The sequence below is a fragment of the Bombina bombina genome, chromosome 6 (assembly GCF_027579735.1).
Source record: "Bombina bombina isolate aBomBom1 chromosome 6, aBomBom1.pri, whole genome shotgun sequence".
NCBI classification, from domain to species: domain Eukaryota; kingdom Metazoa; phylum Chordata; class Amphibia; order Anura; family Bombinatoridae; genus Bombina; species Bombina bombina.
The window spans coordinates 489,870,350-489,895,826 of record NC_069504.1 but is presented as its reverse complement, the minus strand read 5'-3'; the positions used below and the strand labels follow the sequence as shown (position 1 = coordinate 489,895,826).

The 25,477-nt window shown below is 41.7% G+C and overlaps 1 protein-coding gene across 2 annotated transcripts in view; it reads right to left on the bottom strand.

The window, feature by feature from the left end:
• HMG20A (high mobility group 20A) overlaps positions 1 to 25,477 on the bottom strand; it is a 168,226-nt gene that overhangs the window by 94,725 nt on the left and 48,024 nt on the right. For both annotated transcript variants that reach the window (XM_053717340.1, XM_053717341.1), the window contains exons 4-5: positions 14,561 to 14,696; positions 14,087 to 14,299 (exon numbers count right to left, since the gene is read on the bottom strand). In XM_053717340.1, the coding sequence (XP_053573315.1) occupies positions 14,087 to 14,299; positions 14,561 to 14,696 (349 nt within the window). The remainder of the gene's footprint in view (positions 1 to 14,086; positions 14,300 to 14,560; positions 14,697 to 25,477) is intronic.

Here is a 25,477-nt window from a genome sequence, read left to right as displayed (position 1 = left end):
TGGATCATTGGTAAAATAGTCTGAATGGTCTCCATCTTGAAAGAATTTGTTTAGGATCTTGAGATCTAAAATTGGTCTGAAGGTTCCCTCTTTTTTGGGAACCACAAACAGATTGGAGTAAAACCCCTGCCCCTGTTCCGCTTTCGGAACTGGACGGATCACTCCTATGGTATATAGGTCTTCTACACAGCGTAAGAACGCCTCTCTTTTTGTCTGGTTTGCAGACAATTGAGAAAGATGGAATCTCCCCCTTGGAGGAGAATCTTTGAAATCTAGAAGATACCCCTGGGTTACGATTTCTAAAGCCCAGGAGTCTTGAAAGTCTCTTGCCCAAGCCTGAGCAAAGAGAGAAAGTCTCCCCCCTACGAGATCCGGTCCCGAATCGGGGGCTACCCCTTCATGCTGTCTTGGTGGCAGCAGCGGGCTTCTTGGCCTGTTTACCTTTGTTCCAAGTTTGGTTAGGTCTCCAGACTGACTTGGATTGAGCAAAATTCCCCTCTGGTTTTGCAGCAGGGGAAGAGGTAGAGGGACCACCTTTGAAGTTTCGAATGGAACAAAAATTATTTTGTTTGGTCCTCATCTTATTTGTCTAATCCTGAGGAAGGGCATGGCCTTTCCCTCCAGTGATGTCTGAAATTATCTCTTTCAGTTCAGGCCCGAATAGGGTCTTACCTTTGAAAGGGATGGCTAAAAGCTTAGATTTTGATGACACATCAGCAGACCAGGACTTAAGCCATAACGCTTTACGCGCTAAAATGGCAAAACCTGAATTCTTTGCCGCTAATTTAGCCAGTTGAAAAGCGACATCTGTAATGAAAGAATTAGCTAGCTTGAGAGCCCTGATTCTATCCAGAATATCATCTAATGGGGTCTCAACCAGAAGAGCCTCCTCCAGAGCCTCGAACCAAAAAGCAGCTGCAGTAGTTACAGGAACAATGCACGCTATAGGTTGGAGAAGAAAACCCTGATGAACAAATATTTTCTTAAGGAGACCCTCTAATTTTTTTATCCATAGGATCTTTGAAAGCACAACTGTCCTCAATAGGTATAGTTATACGCTTAGCCAGGGTAGAAATAGCTCCCTCCACCTTAGGGACCGTCTGCCACGAGTTCCGCATGGTGTCTGATATGGGAAACATTTTCTTAAAAGTAGGAGGGGGAGAGAACGGAATACCTGGTCTATCCCACTCCTTAGTAACAATGTCCGAAATCCTCTTAGGAACCGGAAAAACATCAGTGTAGGCAGGAACCTCTAGAAATCTGTCCATTTTACACAATTTCTCTGGAACTACAATAGGGTTACAATCATCCAGAGTCACTAAAACCTCCCTGAGCAACAAGCGGAGGCGTTCTAGTTTAAATTTAAAAGCCGTCATATCTGAGTCTGTCTGAGGGAACATCTTTCCTGAATCAGAAATCTCTCCCTCAGACAGAAAATCCCTCACCTCCAACTCAGAACATTGTGAGGGTACATTGGATATGGCTAATAAAGCGTCAGAGGGCTCAGCATTTGTTCTCACACCAAACCTACTGCGCTTCCCCTGCAACTCAGGCAGCTTCGATAAAACCCCTGTGAGGGTAGTATTCATAACTGCGGCCATATCTTGCAGGGTGAAAGAATTAGATGCACTAGAAGTAATTGGCGTCGCTTGTGCGGGCGTTAATGGTTGTGACACTTGGGGAGAATTAGTTGGCATAACCCGATTCCCTTCTGACTGAGAATCATCCTGCGACATACTTTTAGTAGCTAAAATATGTTCTTTGCAATTTATTGACCTTTCAGTGCATGAGGGACACATACTAAGTGGGGGTTCCACAATGGCTTCTAAACATATGTAACATTGACTTTCCTCAATGTCAGACATGTTGAATAGGCTAGTAATGACTACAAACAAGCTTGAAAAACACTTTATTTAGTGAAAAAACAACAATCTTAAAAAACGGTACTGCGCCTTTAAGAGAAAAAAAGCATACACGTTCTGCAAAACTGCTTTAAAATACACCAAACTTTCCAAATTTTTGATAGCAAACTCAATTTGTGTAGTTAAGTTTGCCCCACAAGAAATTAAAACATTTAACCCTTTAATGTGCAAACCAGATTAAAATAAGGCCTAAATCCGGAAAAAAAACACCCCCAGCACCTCGCCACAGCCCTGCTGTGGCACCTACCTGCCCTCAGGAATAGTAAATATGGGTTAAAGCTTCCATTTGGCCCAAAACATTCACAAGGGCCCTCAGGAGTTGGAGCTTGCTGAGTGAAAACAACTGCGCATCTGAGGCACGAAAATAGGCCCCGCCCATCTAACTCAGTGTCTCTACAGCCCCAAAGAACCGCACCAGAGCGGTTTTAAACTAGCCATGTGGGTTCTGAGACCCAAAAAATAAGCCAAGAGTACCCTCAATAAAGTTGCCCAAAAAACGTTAAAAGCACTCCCAGTTACAAAACGTTTGCCCACAAACATTCAAAAACTCAGTATCAACCATTTTTTAATTAGCCCCTTATTGCAAGCTTAGTAATGCCATTCTATAGCTCTTGGTATTACTGCTTACCCTTACCCTCATGGGGATACTGTCAGCCTTTCTGAAATACCCAGTCTCTCCAGAAAAAATGACTAAACATACCTCACTGCTATATAGCATGAAAATGTTCCTCACACTGAAGTTTCCTGCACTCCACGCCTCTGTGGGAACTGTACTGGATCTTAGTGACAAATGCTAAGATCATCATCCTCCAGGCAGAAGTCTTCATCCATCTGCTGCCTGAGAGTAAATAGTACACACCGGTACCATTTAAAACAAAAAACTCTTGTCAGAAGAAATTAAAAACTAATATTTTATCACCTCTTTCACTTTACTCTTCCTAGTACTTAGAGTAGGCAAAGAGAATGACTGGGGGGTGGAGCTAAGGGAGGAGCTATATAGACAGCTCTGCTGTGGTGCTCTTTGCCACTTCCTGTTAGCAGGAGGATAATATCCCACAAGTAAAGGATGAATCCGTGGACTCGTCGTACCTTATAGAAGAAATAACAGTTTTTATCTTATCTATTTTCTAGTCAAACTTCTACCACTTGTGTATTCACTGTACGCCGCATTTTTCACTATATTTGAAGAATTACCATTCATCCTATAGTGTTGATATCGGTCGTGCTATGTACTTGCTATGTGACCTAGACGCATGCGCAGTAGCATTATCTGAAAAAAAAAATATGGTATACACAGGAGCGTGAGCGAGCTTCAGTGGGAGGATAAATGTGCGTCACATTATTTGCATGTGGGAAGTACAGAGTCTGTCTATACCGCCCACATTGGAGATGCCGTGGAGGGGTTGGAGAACGGACATAGAGTAACGATTAGGCTGCAAAACTTATTATTTAATAAAACATGTTATAATTTTTTTTTTTGGATATAGAGGACGTTAGCGTTAGCTTTTACATTGTCTGAGTTTACTGACCCTTTAAAGCATACACACCATGTTAGTATTTGCCCCCATGGGGTCAATGTAAAAATGGAAGAATGATTATGAGCCAGAAAAAGGGTAGTGAAGTGTGACTGATTCAAGGCATAGTGAAAAAACATAATTTATGCTTACCTGATAAATTTATTTCTGGATATGGTGAGTCCACGGAATCATCAATTACTAGTGGGAATATCACACAGGAGGAGGCAAAGAGCACCACAGCAAAGCTGTTATATATGTCACTTCCCTTACCCATAACCTCCAGTCATTCAGCCAAAGGGAAAATGGAAAAAAGAAGATAAAACAAAGGTGTAGAGGTGCCTGAGGTTTCAGTTAAAAATAACTGTCTTAAAATAAAGGGTGGGCCGTGGAGTCACCATATCCGGAAATAAATTTATCAGGTAAGCATAAATTTTGTTTTCTTTCCTAAGATATGGTGAGTCCACGGAATCATCAATTACTAGTGAGAACCAATACCCAAGCTAGTAGACACATATGATTAGGGAGGGACAAGACAGGTAACCTAAACAGAAGGCACCACTGCATGAAGAACCTTTCTCGGAAAAGAAGCCTCAGCTGAGACAAAAATAACAAATTTGGAAAAAGTAGGCAGAGAGGACCAAGTTGCAGCCTTGCAAATCCGTTTTACAGAAACTTCCTTCTTGAAAGCCCAAGAAGAAGGGACAGCCCTAGTGAAATGAACTGAAATTCTCTCAGGAGGCTGCTGTCCAGCAGTCTCATAAACCAAACACATTATACTACTCAACCAAAGAGAAAGAGAAGTAGCTGAAGCTCTCTGACCTTTATGTTTCCCAGAGAAACAAACAGCAAACTGGCGACAATCCTTAGTCGCCTGTAGATAGAAAATAAAAGCATGCACAACATCAAAGTTGTGCAACAAATGTACCTTATGAGAAGAAAGATAAAGACACAGAGAAGGAACAACAATTTTCTGATTAATATATCTATCCGAAACTACTTAGGAAGAAAACCTAACTAGTACGAATAACCACCTTAACTGCATGAAAGATAAGATAAGGCGAATCACACTGCAAAACTGAGAGCTCCGAGACTCTCCAAGCAGGAAAGATAGCAATGAGAAACAAAACATTCCAAAATAACTTAATATCTATGGAAAGTAAAGGCTCAAACAGAGCCTACTGCAAAACGTTAAGAACAAGGGCAAAACCCTAAGGGGGAGCAACCGACTTAAACACAGGCCTGATGTAGACCAGTGCCTGACAAAAATATTGCACATCTGGCACGTCCACCAGATGCTTAGACAAAACTAAGCGTCCAAACTTCAAGCAGTCAGCTTCAGAGATTTAGATGAAGGAAAAGACCAAGAATCAGAAGTCCTTCCTCAGAGGTAGTCTCCAAGGTGGAGAGACAACATTTCCACTAGATCTGCATACCTGATCCTGCGAGGCCACGCAGGGGCTAATAAAATCAGTGCCGCTCTCATCTAAAAATACGAGTAATGACTAGTGGAAGGAGAACAAACAGAAAAAAAAAAAAAAGGTATGCAAGACTGAAATCCAAGAAAAACGTCAGAACATCAGGACTGTCTGCGGATCACATGACCATAAACTGTACCTTCAAAACGCCCACAAAAGCCAACTCATGTGAGGGTCTACCTAGAGAACACTTCCAGATGGAAATGCTAACTCCCCGGGATGAATTATCAGTCTGTTTAGAAGTCCGACTCCTAATTGTCCACCCCTGGAAAGTGGATGACCGACAGAAAATGTGAGCTTCCTCCCACTGAACAATCCACGTCACCTCATACATGGCTAAGGAATCCGTAGTTCCTCCCTAATGGTTGATATAAACCCTTGAGGTGATATTGTCCGACTGGAACCAAGCTAGGGACGACTGAGGTCAAGTCTTCAGAGCATAGCTTATTGCTCTCAATGCCAAGATGTTTAAAGAGTAGAGCAGACACTTCCGAGTCCATAATCCTTAAAGACCCAGACAGCTTACCAACCCAGCAGGTTGACATCCGTGTTCACATCACCCAGGAATATCTCCAGAAGCACGCGCCCGGAGATAAATACTCCTGAAAAAATACTACGGAAGAAAGTCTCTTGTCATCTGATCCAAATCTATCCTTTAAGACCGATCCAAAAGTTCTCCATGCCATGGAAAATAGCAAAAGGAATGATATCCATGGAATACCATCAGACCAATTCCCTCCATAAACAGGGTCACAGAAAAGGGAAGAAATATCAACTGCAGCAAAATCCAAACTCCCAATCTCCTGGTTGCAAGATGTCTAAGCTATCCACTGGCTACTAAAACTTACTGTTGGCCGGAAAGAAGACTGCAGAGTGGGGAAAAGGAATAAATCCTTGATTTTGTGACCTCTGAAAGACATCTCCTAGATAAAGAATCAAATAAAGGTCCAAGCATACTGCACCTGGTGTTCCCAGGCAGTCTCCCATCCAGGTACTGACCAGACCTGACCCTGCATAACTTCAGAGATCAAATGAAATCGGGAGTATTCAGGGTATTGTGGTGGTAGTCCCAAAAAAATTACCCTTGTGGATAGAACAAGGGAACTCTTCTCAAGATTAATTTCCCATCCCCGGAAAAGAAGATTGGACAAGATCTCTTAAAAGAGAGTTAGCTCGAAGTCAGGATGATACCTGAACTATATTTTGTCCAGAAAAACACACTTGCAATATCCCAAGACCTAAAGGTCTGACTGGGATGGCGCAAACTAAGAAAACTAGAGAAGATTCTGATTAAGGAAACAATAAATCTCTCAAGTCTAAGTTCGTTATGAACAGGCCCACTTGAACCAAAGGAGAAAGGATACTATTTTGAAGGACAGAATCTGAAATATATGAGGTAAATATCTATACCCCGTTCCTAAACTGGGACTGGAACTGTCACTCCCAGAGAAGAAGACCTTGAATCCAGTTCAAGGAATGCCTCTCATCCTACTTGGATTGCAGATACTATAGAAAGAGAAATCTGCCCCTGGGAGGAAGACTTAGATTGGTCTTGAAAAGGCATGACCCAAACAAAGTCTCATCCTTAAAAGAAGACTCTAGAAAAATGTATTTGGAGGAAACAGAAAGAATCGAATCTGCAACTGCAGAACTATAAAGCCTAGGCTGTACCACTAAACCACAGGTAGGCTTCTCAGCTGACCATAGATTTCAGCCACAATGCCCGGCGGCTAGTACAGCAAGTCTAATAAGACAAGACATTGCTCTAAATGAACAATTAAACCTCCAGCTTCTTACCTATGTCAGAAAGAAAACTAGATTATCTCTAGATCTAAGTTCTCTGATTAAAAGTAGAAAGCTCCCTTCTACTAAAGACACTGCATTTCAAGAGAGATAGCAACAGGAAATCCTAAAAAGGACGTGAGGCAGGGAGAAATATCCCCAGATTCTCTATATCAATCCTGCGAACATCTCACAGCACTTCTAGAACCCTTCCAGAGAGGAAAGAAAAATATAGAACTAATAAAGTTCACAAAAATCCAAAGGAAAGACAACGATAGGGATCGGTGTCATCCAGTCAGCCAAGACCTCCTGACAATATAAGATGCTTTGAAGCAAACAACTGAAGGATACCACTTCAATAACAGATGAAGGAATTATACTGTCCAGATCTGAGATTTCAGCCTCAGAAACTACCGGCAAATCCTACTCACTAACTTGGAAGAAGACAAACCTGCGTAGCAGCATGTGGAGCAGAAACCCTCTTATCTGAGACTTAAAATGTCCTCTTGCCTTTTCCCTGAAGTAAAGGAAAACAGACCAAGCCACAGATACCGCAGAAGATACCTGAGCTTGCAACTTCTGTAAGCAAATACACTCCTCCAGGAGATTGAGTGGAACCACAGGGCACTGCATGTGATGCCATATAGGCTTGGGACATAAAAGGAGAAAGCTGTGGCAGTGCCTTAACAGCAACATCCTTGGAGACATGAAGTTCAAACCAATCTGTACATTTAATAGCATTTGCGTAATCAGAGGTGCAGAAAAAAACACAATTTATGCTTACCTGATAAATTTATTTCTCTTGTGGTGTATCCAGTCCACGGATCATCCATTACTTGTGGGATATTCTCATTCCCAACAGGAAGATGCAAGAGGACACCCACAGCAGAGCTGTAATATAGCTCCTCCCCTAACTGTCATAGCCAGTCATTCGACCGAAAACAAGCCGAGAAAGGAGGAACCATAGGGTGCAGTGGTTACTGTAGTTTAAATTTAAAAATGACCTGCCTTAAAATGACAGGGCGGGCCGTGGACTGGATACACCACAAGAGAAATAAATTTATCAGGTAAGCATAAATTGTGTTTTCTCTTGTAAGGTGTATCCAGTCCACGGATCATCCATTACTTGTGGGATACCAATACCAAAGCTAAAGTACACGGATGAAGGGAGGGACAAGGCAGGAAATTAAATGGAAGGAACCACTGCCTGTAAAACCTTTCTCCCAAATATAGCCTCCGAAGAAGCAAAAGTATCAAATTTGTAAAATTTTTAAAAAATATGAAGCGAAGACCAAGTCGTCGCCTTGCAAATCTGATCAAAAGAAGCCTCATTTTTAAAGGCCCAAGTGGAAGCCACAGCTCTAGTGGAATGAGCTGTAATCCTTTCAGGAGGTTGCTGTCCAGCAGTCTCATAGGCTAAGTGGATTAAGCTTCTTAGTCAAAAAGAAAAAGAGGTTGCCGAAGCATTTTGACCTCTCCTCTGTCCAGAGTAGACAACAAACAAACCAGATGTTTGACGAAAATCTTTAGTAGCTTGTAAGTAAAACTTTAAAGCACGGACCACGTCCAAATTGTGTAACACAAGGATGGAACAACAATCTCTTGATTGATATTCTTGTTAGATACCACCTTAGGTAAGAACCCAGGTTTGGTACACAGGACTACCTTATCCGTATGAAAAATCAGATAAGGAGAATCACATTGTAAGGCAGATAGCTCAGAGACTCTACGAGCCGAGGAAATAGCTACCAAAAAAAGAACTTTCTAAGATAAAAGCTTGATATCTATGGAATGAAGAGGTTCATACGGAACTCCTTGAAGAACCTTAAGAACCAAGTTTAAGCTCCATGGTGGAGCGACAGGTTTAAACACAGGCTTGATTCTAACTAAAGCCTGACAAAATGCCTGAACGTCTGGAAAATCTGCCAGACGCTTAACTAGCTGACAATCCTTTTTCCAAACCTTCTTGGAGAAAAGATAATATCCTAGCAATCCTGACCTTACTCCATGAGTAACCCTTGGATTCACACCAATAAAGATATCTACGCCATACCTTATGGTAAATTTTCCTGGTGACAGGCTTTCGTGCCTGTCTTAAGGTATCAATAACTGACTCGGAGAAGCCATGCTTTGATAAAATCAAGCGTTCAATCTCCAGTCAGCCTCAGAGAAATTAGATTTGGATGGTTGAAAGGACCCTGAAGTAGAAGGTCCTGTTTCAGAGGCAGAGACCATGGTGGAAAGGATGACATGTCCACTAGATCTGCATACCAGGTCCTGCGTGGCCACGCAGGTGCTATCAGAATCACCGATGCTCTCTCCTGCTTGATCTTGGCAATCAGTCGAGGGAGCAGAGGAAACGGTGGAAACACATAAGCCAGGTTGAAAGACCAGGGCGCTGCTAGAGCATCTATCAGTGTCGCCTTGGGATCCCTGGACCTGGATCCGTAACACGGAAGCTTGGCGTTCTGGCGAGACGCCATGAGATCCAGTTCTGGTTTGCCCCAACGATGAATCAGTTGTGCAAATGCCTCCGGATGGAGTTCCCACTCTCCCGGATGAAAAGTCTGACGACTTAGAAAATCCGCCTCCCAGTGCTCTACACCTGGGATATGGATAGCTGATAGGTGGCAAGAGTGAATCTCTGCCCAGCGAATTATTTTTTAAACTTCTAACATCTCTAGGGAACTTCTCGTCCCCCCTTGATGGTTGATGTAAGCTACAGTCGTGATGTTGTCCGACTGAAATCTGATGTACCTCAGAGTTGCTAACTGAGGCCAAGCCTGAATAGCCTTGAATATCGCTCTTAGTTCCAGAATATTTAATGGAAGGAGAGACTCCTCCTGAGTCCACGATCCCTGAGCCTTCAGGGAGTAACAGAGTGCACCCCAACCTAGAAGGCTGGCATCTGTCGTAACAATTGTCCAATCTGGCCTGCGAAAGGTCATACCTTTGGACAGATGGACCCGAGATAGCTACCAGAGAAGAGAATCCATGGTCTCTTGGTCCAGATTCAGTTGAGGGGACAAATCTGTGTAATCCCCGCTCCACTGACTGAGCATGCATAGTTGCAGCGGTCTGAGATGTAAGCGTGCAAACGGCACTATGTCCATTGCCGCTACCATTAAGCCGATTACTTCCATACACTGAACCACCGAAGGGCGCAGAATGGAATGAAGAACCCGGCAGGAATTTAGAAGCTTTGATAACCTGGACTCCGTCAGGTAAATTTTCATTTCTACAGAATCTATCAGAGTCCCTAGAAAGGAAACTCTTGTGAGTGGGGATAGAGAACTCTTTTCCTCGTTCACTTTCCACCCATGCAACCACAGAAATGCCAGTACTACGTCCGTATGAGACTTGGCAATTTGGAAGTTTGACGCCTGTATCAGGTTGTCGTCTAAATAATGGGCTACTGCTATGCCCCGCGGCCTTAGGACCTCCATAAGTGACCCTAGAACCTTTGTAAAGATTCTTGGGGCTGTAGCCAATCCCAAGGGAAGAGCTACAACTGGTAATGCCTGTCTTAAAAGGCAAACCTGAGAAACCGATGATGATCTTTGTGTATCGGAATGTGAAGATAAGCATCCTTTAGATCCACTGTAGTCATATATTGACCCTCCTGGATCAGTGGTAGGATGGTACGAATAGTTTCCATCTTCAACGACGGAACTTTGAGGAATTTGTTTAAGATCTTTAGATCCAAAATCAGTCTGAAGGTTCCCTCTTTTTTGGGAACCACAAACAGATTTGAGTAAAAACCCTGTCCCTGTTCCTCCTTTGGAACTGGATGGATCACTCCCATAACTAGGAGGACTCGTACACAGTGTAAGAATGCCTCTTTCTTTATCTGGTGTGCAGATAATTGTGAAAGGTGAAATCTCCCTTTTGGGGGGGAAGCTTTGAAGTCCAGAAGATATCCCTGGGATATAATTTCCAACGCCCAGGGATCCTGAACATCTCTTGCCCACGCCTGGGCAAAGAGTGAAAGTCTGCCCCCTACTAGATCCGTTCCCGGATAGGGGGCGGTTTCTTCATGCTGTCTTAGAGGCAGCAGCAGGCTTTTTTACCTGCTTACCTTTTTTCCATGTCAGGTTTGGTCTCCAGACCGTCTTGGATTGAGCAAAAGTTCCCTCTTGTTTATTATTAGAGGAAGTTGATGCCGCACCTGCCTTGAAGTTTTGAAAGGCACGGAAATTAGAATGTTTGGCCCTAGATTTGGACCTGTCCTGAGGAAGGGCATGACCTTTTCCTCCAGTGATATCAGCAATAATCTCCTTCAACCAGGCCCGAATAGGGTCTGCCCCTTGAAGGCAATGTTAAGTAGCTTAGATTTTGAAGTCACGTCAGCTGACCATGATCTAAGCCATAGCGCTCTGCGCGCCTGTATAGCAAAACCAGAATTCTTAGCCGTTAGTTTAGTCAAATGAACAATGGCATCAGAATAAAAGAATTGGCTAGCTTAAGTGCTCTAAGTTTGCCAAGTATGTCATCCAATGGAGTCGCTACCTGTAAAGCCTCTTCCAGAGACTCAAACCAGTACGCCGCAGCAGCAGTGATAGGGGCAATGCATGCAAGGGACTGTAGGATAAAACCTTGTTGAATAAATATTTTCTTAAGGTAACCTCTAATTTTTTACCCATTGGATCTTAAATAAAAAAAAAAAAAGCACAACTGTCCGACAGGGATAGTAGTACGCTTTGCTAGAGTAGAAACTGCTCCCTCCACCTTAGGGACTGTCTGCCATAAGTCCCATGTGTTGGCGTCTATTGGAAACATTTTTCTAAAAATAGGAGGGGAAGAGAACGGCACACCTGGTCTATGCCATTCCTTATTAATAATTTCTGTAAACCTTTTAGGTATTTGGAAAAACATCAGTACACACCGGCACTGCAAAGTATTTATCCAGTCTACACAATTTCTCTGGCACTGCAATGGTATCACAGTCATTCAGAGCAGCTAAAACCTCCCTAAGCAACACGCGGAGGTGTTCAAGCTTAAATTTAAATGTAGAAATATTAGAATCAGGTATCTTTCCCGAGTCATTAACATCACCCACTGACTGAAGCTCTCTTTCCTCAGCTTCTGCATATTGTGAGGCAGTATCAGACATGGTTCTTAAAGCGTCAGTATGCTCTGCATTTTGTCTCACCCCAGAGCTATCTCGCTTACCTCTAAGTTCAGGTAGTCTGGCTAATACCGCTGAGAGTGTATTATCCATGACTGCCGCCATGTCTTGTAAAGTAAACGCTATGGGCGCCCTAGATGTACTTGGCGCCATTTGAGCGTGAGTCCCTTAAGCGGGAGTCAAAGGGTCTGACATGTGGGGAAAGTTAGTCGGCAAAACTTCCCCCTTGTCAGATTCCTCTGGTGATACATTTTTTAAAGACAGAAAATGATCTTTATTGCATAAAATGAAATCAGTACATTTGGTACACATTCTAAGAGGGGGTTCCACCATGGCTTTTAAACATAATAAACAAGGAGTTTCTTCTATGTCAGACATGTTTATACAGAATAGCAATGAGACTAGCAAGCTTGGAAAACACTTTAAATCAAGTTAACAAGCAAATATAAAAAAACGGTACTGTGCCTTTAAGAGAAACAAATTTTGTCAGAATTTGAAAAACAGTGAAAAAATGCAGTAAATCAAACGAAATTTTTACAGTGTGTATAATAGGCTAACAGAGCATTGCACCCACTTGCAAATGGATGATTAACCCCTTAGTTCAAAAAACGGATCAAAAAAACGAAATAGACGTTTTTTAACAGTCACAACCAACTGCCACAGCAAGCTGTGGCCCTACCTTCCCCAATAAACGACTTTGGAAAGCGTTTGGGCCCTTTAGAGATGTCCTATAGCATTCAGAGGGCCTTTGAGGGAAGCTGGATGTCACAGTTTGTAATTTTAACTGCACCAACTGTAACTTTTATACTACAACAGTGGAAATTGTTTCTAGTCAAAATTTAAGCCAGCCATGTGGAAAAAACTAGGCCCCAATAAAGTTTTATCACCAAAGCATATATAAAAACGATTAAACATGCCAGCAAACGTTTTATATTGTAAATATCATAAGGGTATTACCCCTGGGAGTAAGCATGATACCAGTCGTTATTAAATCACTGTATTCAGGCTTAACTTACATTAATCCGGTATCAGCAGCATTTTCTAGTGTTTTCCATCTCTAGAAAAAATTATAACTGCACATACCTGATAGCAGAATAAACTGCACGCCATTCTCTCGCTGAAGTTACCTCATCTGTGTAATCCCCTCAGACATATGTGAGAATAGCAATGGATCTTAGTTACAACCTGCTAAGATCATAGAAACCTCAGGCAGATTCTTCTTCTATTTACTGCCTGAGATAAAATAGCACAACTCCGGTACTATTTAAAAATAAACTTTTGATTGAAGAAAATAAACTAGCTATATTTAACCACTCTCTCCTACAACGTCCTTGCTTGTTGAGAGTTGCAAGAGAATGACTGGGTATGACAGTTAGGGGAGGAGCTATATTACAGCTCTGCTGTGGGTGTCCTCTTGCAACTTCCTGTTGGGAATGAGAATATCCCACAAGTAATGGATGATCCATGGACTGGATACACCTTACAAGAGAAATAAATGTTTAAACCAATTCTTAGTTGAGCAAGCCTTCCACACAACTTCAGCATCAGTAGAAGGAATTATACTTCCTGAATCCGAAATATCACCCTCAGATGCACCCAAAGAATCTTCATCCTCAGACTTCAGAGAGGAAATACTTTGATTAGCCACTTCAGGATCAGAAACCTTACTTACTGTTTCTTTAAATTTTCTTTTGCATTTTCCCTGCAGCATGGGAAAAGCAGACAGCACCTCAGATACCTGGGCAGCAATATCTTGCAAAATAACTACAGACAGAGCATGAGAGGAAACGCAGGGCACTGCATGTGCAGATGAATAGGATTGGGACGCTTAAGGAGAAAGCTGCGGCACATCTGAAACAGGAGACTCCTGAACAGCATCCGCCTTAGCTAATGATGGCGCAAAAAGTCTATTTCTATAAGCTAAAGTTCTTTCAATACATGAACAAAAAGGTACTGGAGGTTCCACCTGGGCATCAAAAAGCTACAGGTAACATCCTGCACAGCCTCCTGATGCATAATACAAAAAGAAGCAATAAAAAAAACAAAGTATTACTAGGACAAGGAAAGAGGTGATAGAGAAGGGAAACGGTGCAGGCGGATCTTCGTTTGCGTTACAAACATATGAAATCCTGTTGTGCCGGGTGTTGACTGTCCCTTTAAGTGCTGAACAGCAGAGATGAAGGATGACACATCTGATACATCTTTCTATGAAAGAAAATTGTGTGGTAGTTTCCTGCATCTCACTAGTGCTAAAACAAGTACCTGCTTTTCCTGTGCAGGAAGTTTGCTCCACTCACTGCCAACAATCCTGGTCATTTCTGAGAATGGAATATCTGGACGCTCCACTCTCAGTGTTTCCCGTCTCTCATTCATGAAACGTACATAACCTGTGAGGGGAGCTTTTGGAGCATTATCGTCCCGGGGGCTTCTTTTCCTCTTGCGCCCTTTGGTCCATCCTCCACGTCGTCTTGGTTGCTAGAAAATGGGAGAGGGAAATTTGTATTAAGTGTTTTAGGAAATCATCTAGGATGGACGGATACATCTTTTTATGCTACACACATTTCTCTTTTAATCTGTGTTACCTTTAAACATTTCATTACTAGTTTCTGTCCACCCCAATGCCTCTTTCTAAACATGAAATATGTAGGAAGAAACAGGTTCCCTAATTAGGTTTTCCTCTCTATTTTTCTTCCTGTGTACATAAATATTTCCCAGCTCGTCTTCATTTTACCTCACCTCTCCTTCCTGTCTCTGCTCCCCACTGTCTCCCAACTGCTGTTCTTGGTGTGGTGTATGTTCCTCTCTGTCCTCCTGCTGGGGAGTAGGTGGCTGTGTGCCCCCATGAGTCTGTGAACAATCGGAGACAGGGGTCCTATTAAAAGAAACAGTTATTAGCTTCTCAAACTATGGACCAAATATCCTGATGGCATGTGAAAGCCTGGGGTTCTACATCTGGAGAACAGCATACGTACCAAGGAAATAACAGACAAGGCACTGGAGGCCAGAAGTACACATTGACAGAACAGAAGACTAATGCAATGCAATCATTAAAATATCAGAAAGTAGCATGAAAAAATATATGTATATTACATCAATATAAATGTAAGGTATTAACAACGGACTAATCCAATAGAATGACAATGCTTCCTAACAATTATAAGGTCGTTGGTAAATGTATTTCTATTTTCCTTAAATATTAGGAGATTTTTTTTTTTAAACAAGCTTCAACTGTGTTTTGTGTGGCATACATAATAAAGTAACATGTTCTGCTATCCAAAGAAACATTATTTGCATAATTTAACACAAATGTATTTTAAGTTATTTTGAGCAATAAACATTGGGGGAAAACTATTAGCTCATTTTAGCTTATTTTTGTCGGTAAAATCAGATGGGTGGTGCACCCATTAAAAAGGTCCTGAGGAGAACAAGCTTACATTGCAAAAGTTAAACAAGAGATGCTTTTACAGCACAAAATACCCTGCATAGAAATGATCTTTTTTACCTTTGTAAAATGATGTATCAATCTAAAAACCTTAAATACTGTTTGCAGCAACTATAAAGATTTGTTTTTGAGGAAAGATGGAAGCTCGGTGTGAAGAATAGAGAAGGCAAATGCTGGTTATGCAGAATACATGAAAGGTAATGAAGGTTGCTGGAAAGAGTAAGAATTAGAATGGGGAATACAATATATCTGCAAAGAAATATGGTGGGAGAGAAGAGAAAAAGAAAACCCTTTTGAGAAATATTGGCAAAAAGGTGTAATTAAATTTGGGACGATGGAAAATAAATAAATTAAAAAAACAAGCAAAACCAATAAAAAAAAAAAATATATAAAAAACTTTTAAAATAACCATCAAATGTTTATTTACAAGTAGCACTGTATCACCACAAATACAGGAAGCTCAACAATTAGTTTACAGTAATTAGTTGGAGATAAATGGAAGATTAGCAGAAATGCTAATAAATAATAAAAAAGAAGTAAATAAAACTACAAGTATTATCTTGATAAGATTACAAAGCATAGTTTATTAATATATATATATATATATATATATATATATATATATATATATATATATATTACCCCTTAACGCCCAAGGACGTGCAGGGTACGTCCTCTAAAGGATGTCAGTTAACGACCAAGGACGTACCCTGCACGTCCTCTGTGTGGAAAGCAGCTGGAAGCGATCCTGCTCGCTTCCAGCTGCTTTCCGGTTATTGCAGCGATGCCTCGATATCGAGGCATCCTGCAATAACACTGTCTGGCCATCCGATGCAGAGAGAGCCACTCTGTGGCCCTCTCTGCACCGGACATCGATGGCCGGTATCGTTGGTGGGTGGGAGCCGACTTGGGAGGCGGGTGGGCGGCCATCAGTGAGATGTGTAAGGTGGAGGGGGGCGGGATCGGAAGCGGAGCTGACGGGGGCGCGCACGGGCGTGCACGGGGGGTTGCGGGCGGGCGCGTGCACGGGGCGGGAGCGGGTGGGAACCGCTACACTACAGAAAAAAGTTAAAGAAAAGTTAAAAAAAAATGAAATAAACTTTTTTTTTTTAAGCATCTAAGGGATCTGGAAGGGGTGAGGGGTTGGTCTTGGGGGGGAAGCTACACTACAGAAAATGGACATTTTTTTTTTTAAAAAAAGCATTTTTTTCACTAAACTGGGTACTGGCAGACAGCTGCCAGTACCCAAGATGGCGCACATTAAGTCAGAGGGGGAGGGTTAGAGAGCTGTTTGGTGGGGGATCAGTGAGGTTGGGGGCTAAGGGGGATCCCTACACAGAAGCATATGTAAATATGCTAACAAAAAATGCACAAAAAAGCCCAAATATACCTTTTATTTTAGTACTGGCAGAGTTTCTGCCAGTACTTAAGATGGCGGGGACATTTGTGGGGTAGGGGAGGGAAGAGAGATGTTTGGGAGGGATCAGGGGGTCTGATGTTTCAGGTGGGAGGCTGATCTTTACACTAAAGCTAAAATTAACCCTGCAAGCTCCCTACAAGCTACCTAATTAACCCCTTCACTGCTAGCCATAATACACGTGTGATGCGCAGCGCCATTTAGCAGCATTCTAATTACCAAAAAGCAACGCCAAAGTCATATATGTCTGCTATTTCTGAACAAAGGGGATCCCAGAGAAGCATTTACAACCATTTGTGCCATAATTGCACAAGCTGTTTGTAAATTATTTCAGTGAGAAACCTAAAATTGTGAAAAATTTTACGTTTTTTTCATTTGATCGCATTTGGCGGTGAAATGGTGGCATGAAATATACCAAAATGGGCCTAGATCAATACTTGGGGTTGTCTACTACACTAAACTAAAGCTAAAATTACCCCAAAAAGCTCCTTACATGCTCCCTAATTAACCCCTTCACTGCTGGGCATAATACACGTGTGGTGCGCAGTGGCATTTAGTGGCCTTCTAATTACCAAAAAGCAATGCCAAAGCCATATATGTCTGCTATTTCTGAACAAAGGGGATCCCAGAGAAGAATTTACAACCATTTATGCCATAATTGCACAAGCAGTTTGTAAATAATTTCAGTGAGAAACTGAAAGTTTGTGAAAAAATTTGTGAAAAAGTGAACAATTTTTTGTATTTGATCGCATTTGGCGGTGAAATGGTGGCATGAAATATACCAAAATGGGCCTAGATCAATAATTTGGGATGTCTTCTAAAAAAAATATATACATGTCAATGGATATTCAGGGATTCCTGAAAGATATTAGTGTTCTAATGTAACTAGCGTTAATTTTGAAAAAAAATGGTTTGAAAATAGCAAAGTGCTACTTGTATTTATGGCCCTATAAGTTACAAAAAAAGCAAAGAAGATGTAAACATTGGGTATTTCTAAACTCAGGACAAAATTTAGAAACAATTTAGCATGGGTGTTTTTTGGTGGTTGTAGATGTGTAAGATTTTGGGGTTCAAAGTTAGAAAAAGTGTGTTTTTTTCCATTTTTCCTCATATTTTATAATTTTTTTTATAGTAAATGATACGATATGATGAAAATAATGGTATTTTTAGAAAGTCCATTTAATGGCGAGAAAAACGGTATATAATATGTGTGGGTACAGTAAATGAGTAAGAGGAAAATTTCAACTAAACACAAACACCGCAGAAATGTAAAAATAGCCTTGGTCCCAAACGGACAGAAAATGGAAAAGTGCTCTGGTCACTAAGGGGTTAAAGGGACCCTGAACCCAATTTTTTTCTTTCATGATTCAGATAGAGCATGCAATTTTAAGCAACTTTCTAATTTACTCCTATTATCAATTTCTTCGTTCTCTTGCTATCTTTATTTGAAAAAGAAGGCATCTAAGCTAAGGAGCCAGCAATTTTTTGGTTCAGTACCATGGACAGCACTTGTTTATTTGTGCTGTACAATCAGCAAGGACATCCCAGTTTGTTCACCAAAAATGGGCCGGCATCTAAACTTATATTCTTGCTTTTCAAATAAACATACCAAGAGAATGAAGAAAATTTGATAATAGGAGTAAATTAGAAAGTTGCTTAAAATTGCATGCTCTATCTGAATCACGAAAGAAAATGTTTGGGTTCAGTGTCCCTTTAATTGAAGTTAATTTTCTAGAATATAACAATTTGGTAGCCTTACCAATATTATTATCATATACACTCACCGGCCACTTTATTAGGTACACCTGTTCAATTGCTTGGTAACACAAATTACTAATCAGCCATTCACATGGCACCAACTCAATGCATTTAGGCATCTAGACGTGGTGAAGACTACTTGCTGAAGTTCAAACCGAGTATCAGAATGGCGAAGAAAGGGGATTTAAAGGGACAGTCTAGGCCAAAATAAACTTTCATGATTCAGATAGAGAATGTAATTTTAAACTATTTTTTAATTTACTTTTATCACCAATTTTGCTTTGCTCTCTTGGTATTCTTAGTTGAAAGCTTAACCTAGGAGGTTCATATGCTAATTTCTTAAACCTTGAAGCCCACCTCTTTCAGATTGCATTTTAACAGTTTTTCACCACTAGAGGGTGTTAGTTCACATATTTCATATAGATAACACTGTGCTCATGCATGTGAAGTAATCTGGGAGCAGGCACTGATTGGCTAGACTGCAAGTCTGTCAAAAGAACTGAAAAAAGGGGCAGTTTGCAGGGGCTTAGATACAGGATAATCACAGAGGTTAAAAGTATATTATTATAACTGTGTTGGTTATGCAAAACTGTGAAATGGGTAATAAAGGGATTATCTATCTTTTAAAACAATAAAAATTCTGGTGTAGACTGTCCCTTTAAGTGACTTTGAACGTGGCATGGTTGTTGGTGTCAGTCGGGCTGGTCTGAGTATTTCAAAAACTGATGATCTACTGGGATTTTCATGCACAACCATCTCTAGGGTTTATAGAGAATGGTCAGAAAAAGAGAAAATATCCAGTGAGCGGCAGTTGTGTGGACGGAAATGCCTTGTTGATGCCAGAGGAGAATAGGCAGACTGGTTCGACATGATAGAAAGGCAACAGTAACTCAAATAACCACTTGTTACAACCAAGGTATGCAGAATACCATCTCTGAATGCACAACACTTCGAACCTTGAAGCAGATGGGCTACAGCCGCAAAAGACCACACCGGGTGCCACTTCTATCAGCTAAGAATAGGAAACTGAGGCTACAATTTGCACAGGCTCACCAAAATTGGAAAATAGAAGACTGGAAAAATGTTGCCTGGTCTGATGAGTCTCGATTTCAGCTGCAACATTCAGATGGTAGGGTCAGAAAGCATGTATCCATCCTGCCTTGTATAAATGGTTCTGGCTGGTGGTGATGATGATGTAATGGTGTGGGGGATATTTTCTTGGCACACTATGGGCCCCTTAGTACCAATAAAAACAATTTATGCTTACCTGATAAATTTATTTCTCTTGTGGTGTATCCAGTCCACGGATCATCCATTACTTGTGGGATATTCTCATTCCCAACAGGAAGTTGCAAGAGGACACCCACAGCAGAGCTGTAATATAGCTCCTCCCCTAACTGTCATAGCCAGTCATTCGACTGAAAACAAGCCGAGAAAGGAGGAACCATAGGGTGTAGTGGTTACTGTAGTTTAAATTTAAAAATTACCTGCCTTAAAATGACAGGGCGGGCCGTGGACTGGATACACCACAAGAGAAATAAATTTATCAGGTAAGCATAAATTGTGTTTTCTCTTGTAAGGTGTATCCAGTCCACGGATCATCCATTACTTGTGGGATACCAATACCAAAGCTAAAGTACACGGATGAAGGGAGGGACAAGGCAGGAAATTAAATGGAAGGAACCACTGCCTGTAAAACCTTTTTCTCCCAAATATAGCCTCCGAAGAAGCAAAAGTATAAAATTTTTAAAATTTTGAAAAAGTATGAAGCGAAGACCACGTCGCCGCCTTGCAAATCTGTTCAACAGAAGCCTCATTTTTAAAGGCCCAAGTGGAAGCAACAGCTCTAGTGGAATGAGTTGTAATCCTTTCAGGAGGCTGCTTCCAGCAGTCTCATAGGCTAAGCGAATTACGCTTCTTAGCCAAAAAGAAAAAGAGGTTGCCAAAGCCTTTTGACCTCTCCTCTGTCCAGAGTAGACAACAAACAAAGCAGATGTTTGACGAAAATCTTTAGTAGCTTGTAAGTAAAACTTTAAAGCACAGACCACGTCCAGATTGTGTAACACAAGGATGGAACCACAATCTCTTGATGGATATTCTTGTTAGATACCACCTTAGGTAAGAACCCAGGTTTGGTACGCAGGACTACCTTATCCGTATGAAAAATCAGATAAGGAGAATCACATTGTAAGGCAGATAGCTCAGAGACTCTACGAGCCGAGTAAATAGCTACCAAAAAAAACAAAAACAAAGAACTTTCCAAGATAAAAGTTTGATATCTATGGAATGAAGAGGTTCAAACGGAACTCCTTGAAGAACCTTAAGAACCAAGTTTAAGCTCCATGGTGGAGCAACAGGTTTAAACACAGGCTTGATTCAAACTAAAGCCTGACAAAATGCCTGAACGTCTGGAACATCTGCCAGACACTAGTGCAAAAGAATAGACAGAGCAAAAATCTGTCCCTTTAAGAAACTAGCTGACAATCCTTTTTCCAAACCTTCTTGGAGAAAAGATAAAATCCTAGGAATCCTGACCTTACTCCATGAGTAACCCTTGGATTCACACCAATAAAGATATCTACCCCATACCTTATGGTAAATTTTCCTGGTGACAGGCTTTCGTGTCTGTATTAAGGTATCAATAACTGACTCGGAGAAGCCACGCTTTGATAAAATCAAGCATTCAATCTCCAGGCAGTCAGCCTCAGAGAAATTAGATTTGGATGGTTGAAAGGACCCTGAAGTAGAAGGTCCTGTCTCAGAGGCAGAGACCATGGTGGAAAGGATGACATGTCCACTAGATCTGCATACCAGGTCCTGCGTGGCCACGCAGGTGCTATCAGAATCACCGATGTTCTCTCCTGCTTGATCTTGGCAATCAGTCGAGGGAGCAGAGGAAACGGTGGAAACACATAAGCCAGGTTGAAAGACCAGGGCGCTGCTAGAGTATCTATCAGTGTCGCCTTGGGATCCCTGGACCTGGATCCGTAACACGGAAGCTTGGCGTTCTGGCGAGACGCCATGAGATCCAGTTCTGGTTTGCCCCAACGGAGAATCAGTTGTGCAAATAACTCCGGATGGAGTTCCCACTCTCCCGGATGAAAAGTCTGATGACTTAGAAAATCTGCCTCCCAGTGCTCTACACCTGGGATATGGATAGCTGATAGGTGGCAAGAGTGAATGTCTGCCCAGTGAATTATTTTTGAAACTTCTAACATCTCTAGGGAACTTCTTGTTCCCCCTCGATGGTGGATGTAAGCTACAGTCGTGATGTTGACCGACTGAAATCTGATGTACCTCAGAGTTGCTAACTGAGGCCAAACCTGAAGAGCCTTGAATATCGCTCTTAGTTCCAGAATATTTATTGGAAGGAGAGACTCCTCCTGAGTCCACGATCCCTGAGCCTTCAGGGAGTTCCAGACTGCACCCCAACCTAGAAGGCTGGCATTTGTTGTTACAATAGTCCAATCTGGCCTGCGAAGGTCATACCTTTGGACAGATGGACCCGAGATAGCCACCAGGGAAGAGGATCCCTGGTCTCTTGGTCCAGATTCAGTTGAGGGGCCAAATCTGTGTAATCCCCGCTCCACTGAGATGTAAGCGTGCAAACGGCACTATGTCCATTGCCACTACCATTAAGCCGATTACTTCCATACACTGAGCCACCAAAGGGCGCGGAATGGAATCAAGAACCCGACAGGAATTTAGAAGCTTTGATAACCTGGACTCCGTCAAGGTAAATTTTCATTTCTACAGAATCTATCAGAGTCCGTAGAAAGGAAACTCTTGTGAGTGGGGATAGAGAACACTTTTCCTCGTTCACTTTCCACCCATGCGACCTCAGAAATGCCAGTACTACGTCCGTATGAGACTTGGCAATTTGGAAGTTTGACGCCTGTATCAGGATGTCGTCTAAATAAGGGGCTACTGCTATGCCCTGCGGCCTTAGGACCGCCAAAAGCGACCCTAGAACCTTTGTAAAGATTCTTGGGGCTGTAGCTAATCCAAAGGGAAGAGCTACAACTGGTAATGCCTGTCTTGAAAGGCAAACCTGAGAAACCGATGATGATCTTTGTGTATCGGAATGTGAAGATAAGCATCCTTTAGATCCACTGTAGTCATATATTGACCCTCCTGGATCAGTGGTAGGATGGTACGAATAGTTTCCATCTTGAATGACGGAACTTTGAGGAATTTGTTTAAGATCTTTAGATCCAAAATCGGTCTGAAGGTTCCCTCTTTTTTGGGAACCACAAACAGATTTGAGTAAAAACCCTGTTCCTGTTCCTCCTTTGGAACTGGATGGATCACTCCCATAACTAGGAGGTCTCGTACACAGTGTAAGAATGCCTCACTCTTTATCTGGTTTGCAGATAATTGTGAAAGGTGAAATCTCCCTTTTGGGGGGGAAGCTTTGAAGTCCAGAAGATATCCCTGGGATATAATTTCCAACGCCCAGGGATCCAGAACATCTCTTGCCCATGCCTGGGCGAAGAGTGAAAGTCTGCCCCCTACTAGATCCGTTACCGGATAGGGGGTCGTTCCTTCATGCTGTCTTAGAGGCAGCAGCAGGCTTTTTGACCTGCTTACCTTTTTTCCAGGTCTGGTTTGGTCTCCAGACCGTCTTGGATTGAGCAAAAGTTCCCTCTTGTTTATTATTAGAGGAAGTTGATGCCGCACCTGCCTTGAAGTTTCGAAAGGCACGAAAATTAGACTGTTTGGCCCTAGATTTGGACCTGTCCTGAAAAAGGGCACAACCTTTTCCTCCCGTGATATCAGCAATAATCTCCTTCAAACCAGGCCCGAATAGGGTCTGCCCCTTGAAGGGAATGTTAAGTAGCTTATATTTTAAAGTCACATCAGCTGACCATGATTTAAGCCATAGCGCTCTGCGCACCTGTATAGCAAAACCAGAATTCTTAGCCGTTAGTTTATTCAAATGAACAATGGCATCAGAAATAAAATAATTGGCTAGCTTAAGTGCTCTAAGTTTGCCAAGTATGTCATCCAATGGAGTCTCTACCTGTAAAGCCTCTTCCAGAGACTCAAACCAGTACGCCGCAGCAGCAGTGACAGGGGCAATGCATGCAATGGGCTGTAGGATAAAACCTTGTTGAATAAATATTTTCTTAAGGTTACCTAATTTTTTATCCATTGGCTCTAAAAAAGCACAACTGTCCTCGACAGGGATAGTAGTACGCTTTGCTAGAGTAGAAACTGCTCCCTCCACCTTAGGGACTGTCTGCCATAAGTCCCGTGTGGTGGCGTCTATTGGAAAACATTTTTCTAAAAATAGGAGGGGAAGAGAACGGCACACCTGGTCTATCCCATTCCTTATTAATAATTTCTGTAAACCTTTTAGGTATTGGAAAAACATCAGTACACACCGGCACTGCAAAGCATTTATCCAGTCTACAAAATTTCTCTGGCACTGCAATGGTATCACAGTCATTCAGAGCAGCTAAAACCTCCCTAAGTAACACGCGGAGGTGTTCAAGCTTAAATTTAAATGTAGAAATATTAGAATCAGGTATTTTTCCTGAGTCATTAACATCACCCACTGACTGAAGCTCTCCTTCCTCAGCTTCTGCATATTGTGAGGCAGTATCAGACATGGTTCTTAAAGCGTCAGTATGCTCTGCATTTTGTCTCACCCCAGACCTATCTCGCTAACCTCTAAGTTCAGGTAGTCTGGCTAATACCGCTGAGAGTGTATTATCCATGACTGCCGCCATGTCTTGTAAAGTAAACGCTATGGGCTCCCTAGATGTACTTGGCGCCATTTGAGCGTGAGTCCCTTGGGCGGGAGTCAAAGGGTCTGACACGTGGGGAGAGTTAGTCGGCATAACTTTCCCCTCGTCAGATTCCTCTGGTGATAATTTTTTTAAAAACAGAATATGATCTTTATTGCATAAAATGAAATCAGTACATTTGGTACACATTCTAAGAGGGGGTTCCACCATGGCTTTTAAACATAATGAACAAGGAGTTTCTTCTATGTCAGACATGTTTAGACAGACTAGCAATGAGACTAGCAAGCTTGAAAAACACTTTAAATCAAGTTAACAAGCAAATATAAAAAACGGTACTGTGCCTTTAAGAGAAACAAATTTTGTCAGAATTTGAAAAACAGTGAAAAAATGCAGTAAATCAAACGAAATTTTTACAGTGTATGTAATAGGCTAGCAGAGCATTGCATCCACTTGCAAATGGATCATTAACCCCTTAGTTCAAAAAACAGATAAAAAAAAACTAAATAGACGTTTTTTGTTTTTTTTTGTTTTTGTTTTTAACAGTCACAACCAACTGCCACAACAAGCTGTGGTCCTACCTTCCCCAATAAACGACTTTGGAAAGCCTTTGAGCCCTTTAGAGATGTCCTATAGCATACAGGGGACTCCTGAGGGAAGCTGGATGTCACAGTTTGTAATTTTAACTGCACCAACTGTAACTTTTATACTATAACAGTGGAAAGCCTCAGTAAAACTGTTTCTAGTCAAAATTTAAGCCAGCCATGTGGAAAAAACTAGGCCCCAATAAAGTTTTATCACCAATGCATATATAAAAACGATTAAACATGCCAGCAAACGTTTATATTGCAATATCATAAGGGTATTACCCCTGGGAGTAAGCATGATACCAGTCGTTATTAAATCACTGTATTCAGGCTTAACTTACATTAATCCGGTATCAGCAGCATTTTCTAGTGTTTTTATTCTATTTAACCACTCTCTCCTACAACATCCTAGCTTGTTGAGAGTTGCAAGAGAATGACTGGGTATGACAGTTAGGGGAGGAGCTATATTACAGCTCTGCTGTGGGTGTCCTCTTGTAACTTCCTGTTGGGAATGAGAATATCCCACAAGTAATGGATGATCCGTGGACTGGATACACCTTACAAGAGAAATATCTTTTAAACGCCACGGCCTACCCGAGTATTGTTGCTGACCATGTCCATCCCTTTATGGCTACAGTGTACCCATCTTCTGATGGCTACTTCCAGCAGGATAATGCACAAAGTTCAAATCATCTCCAA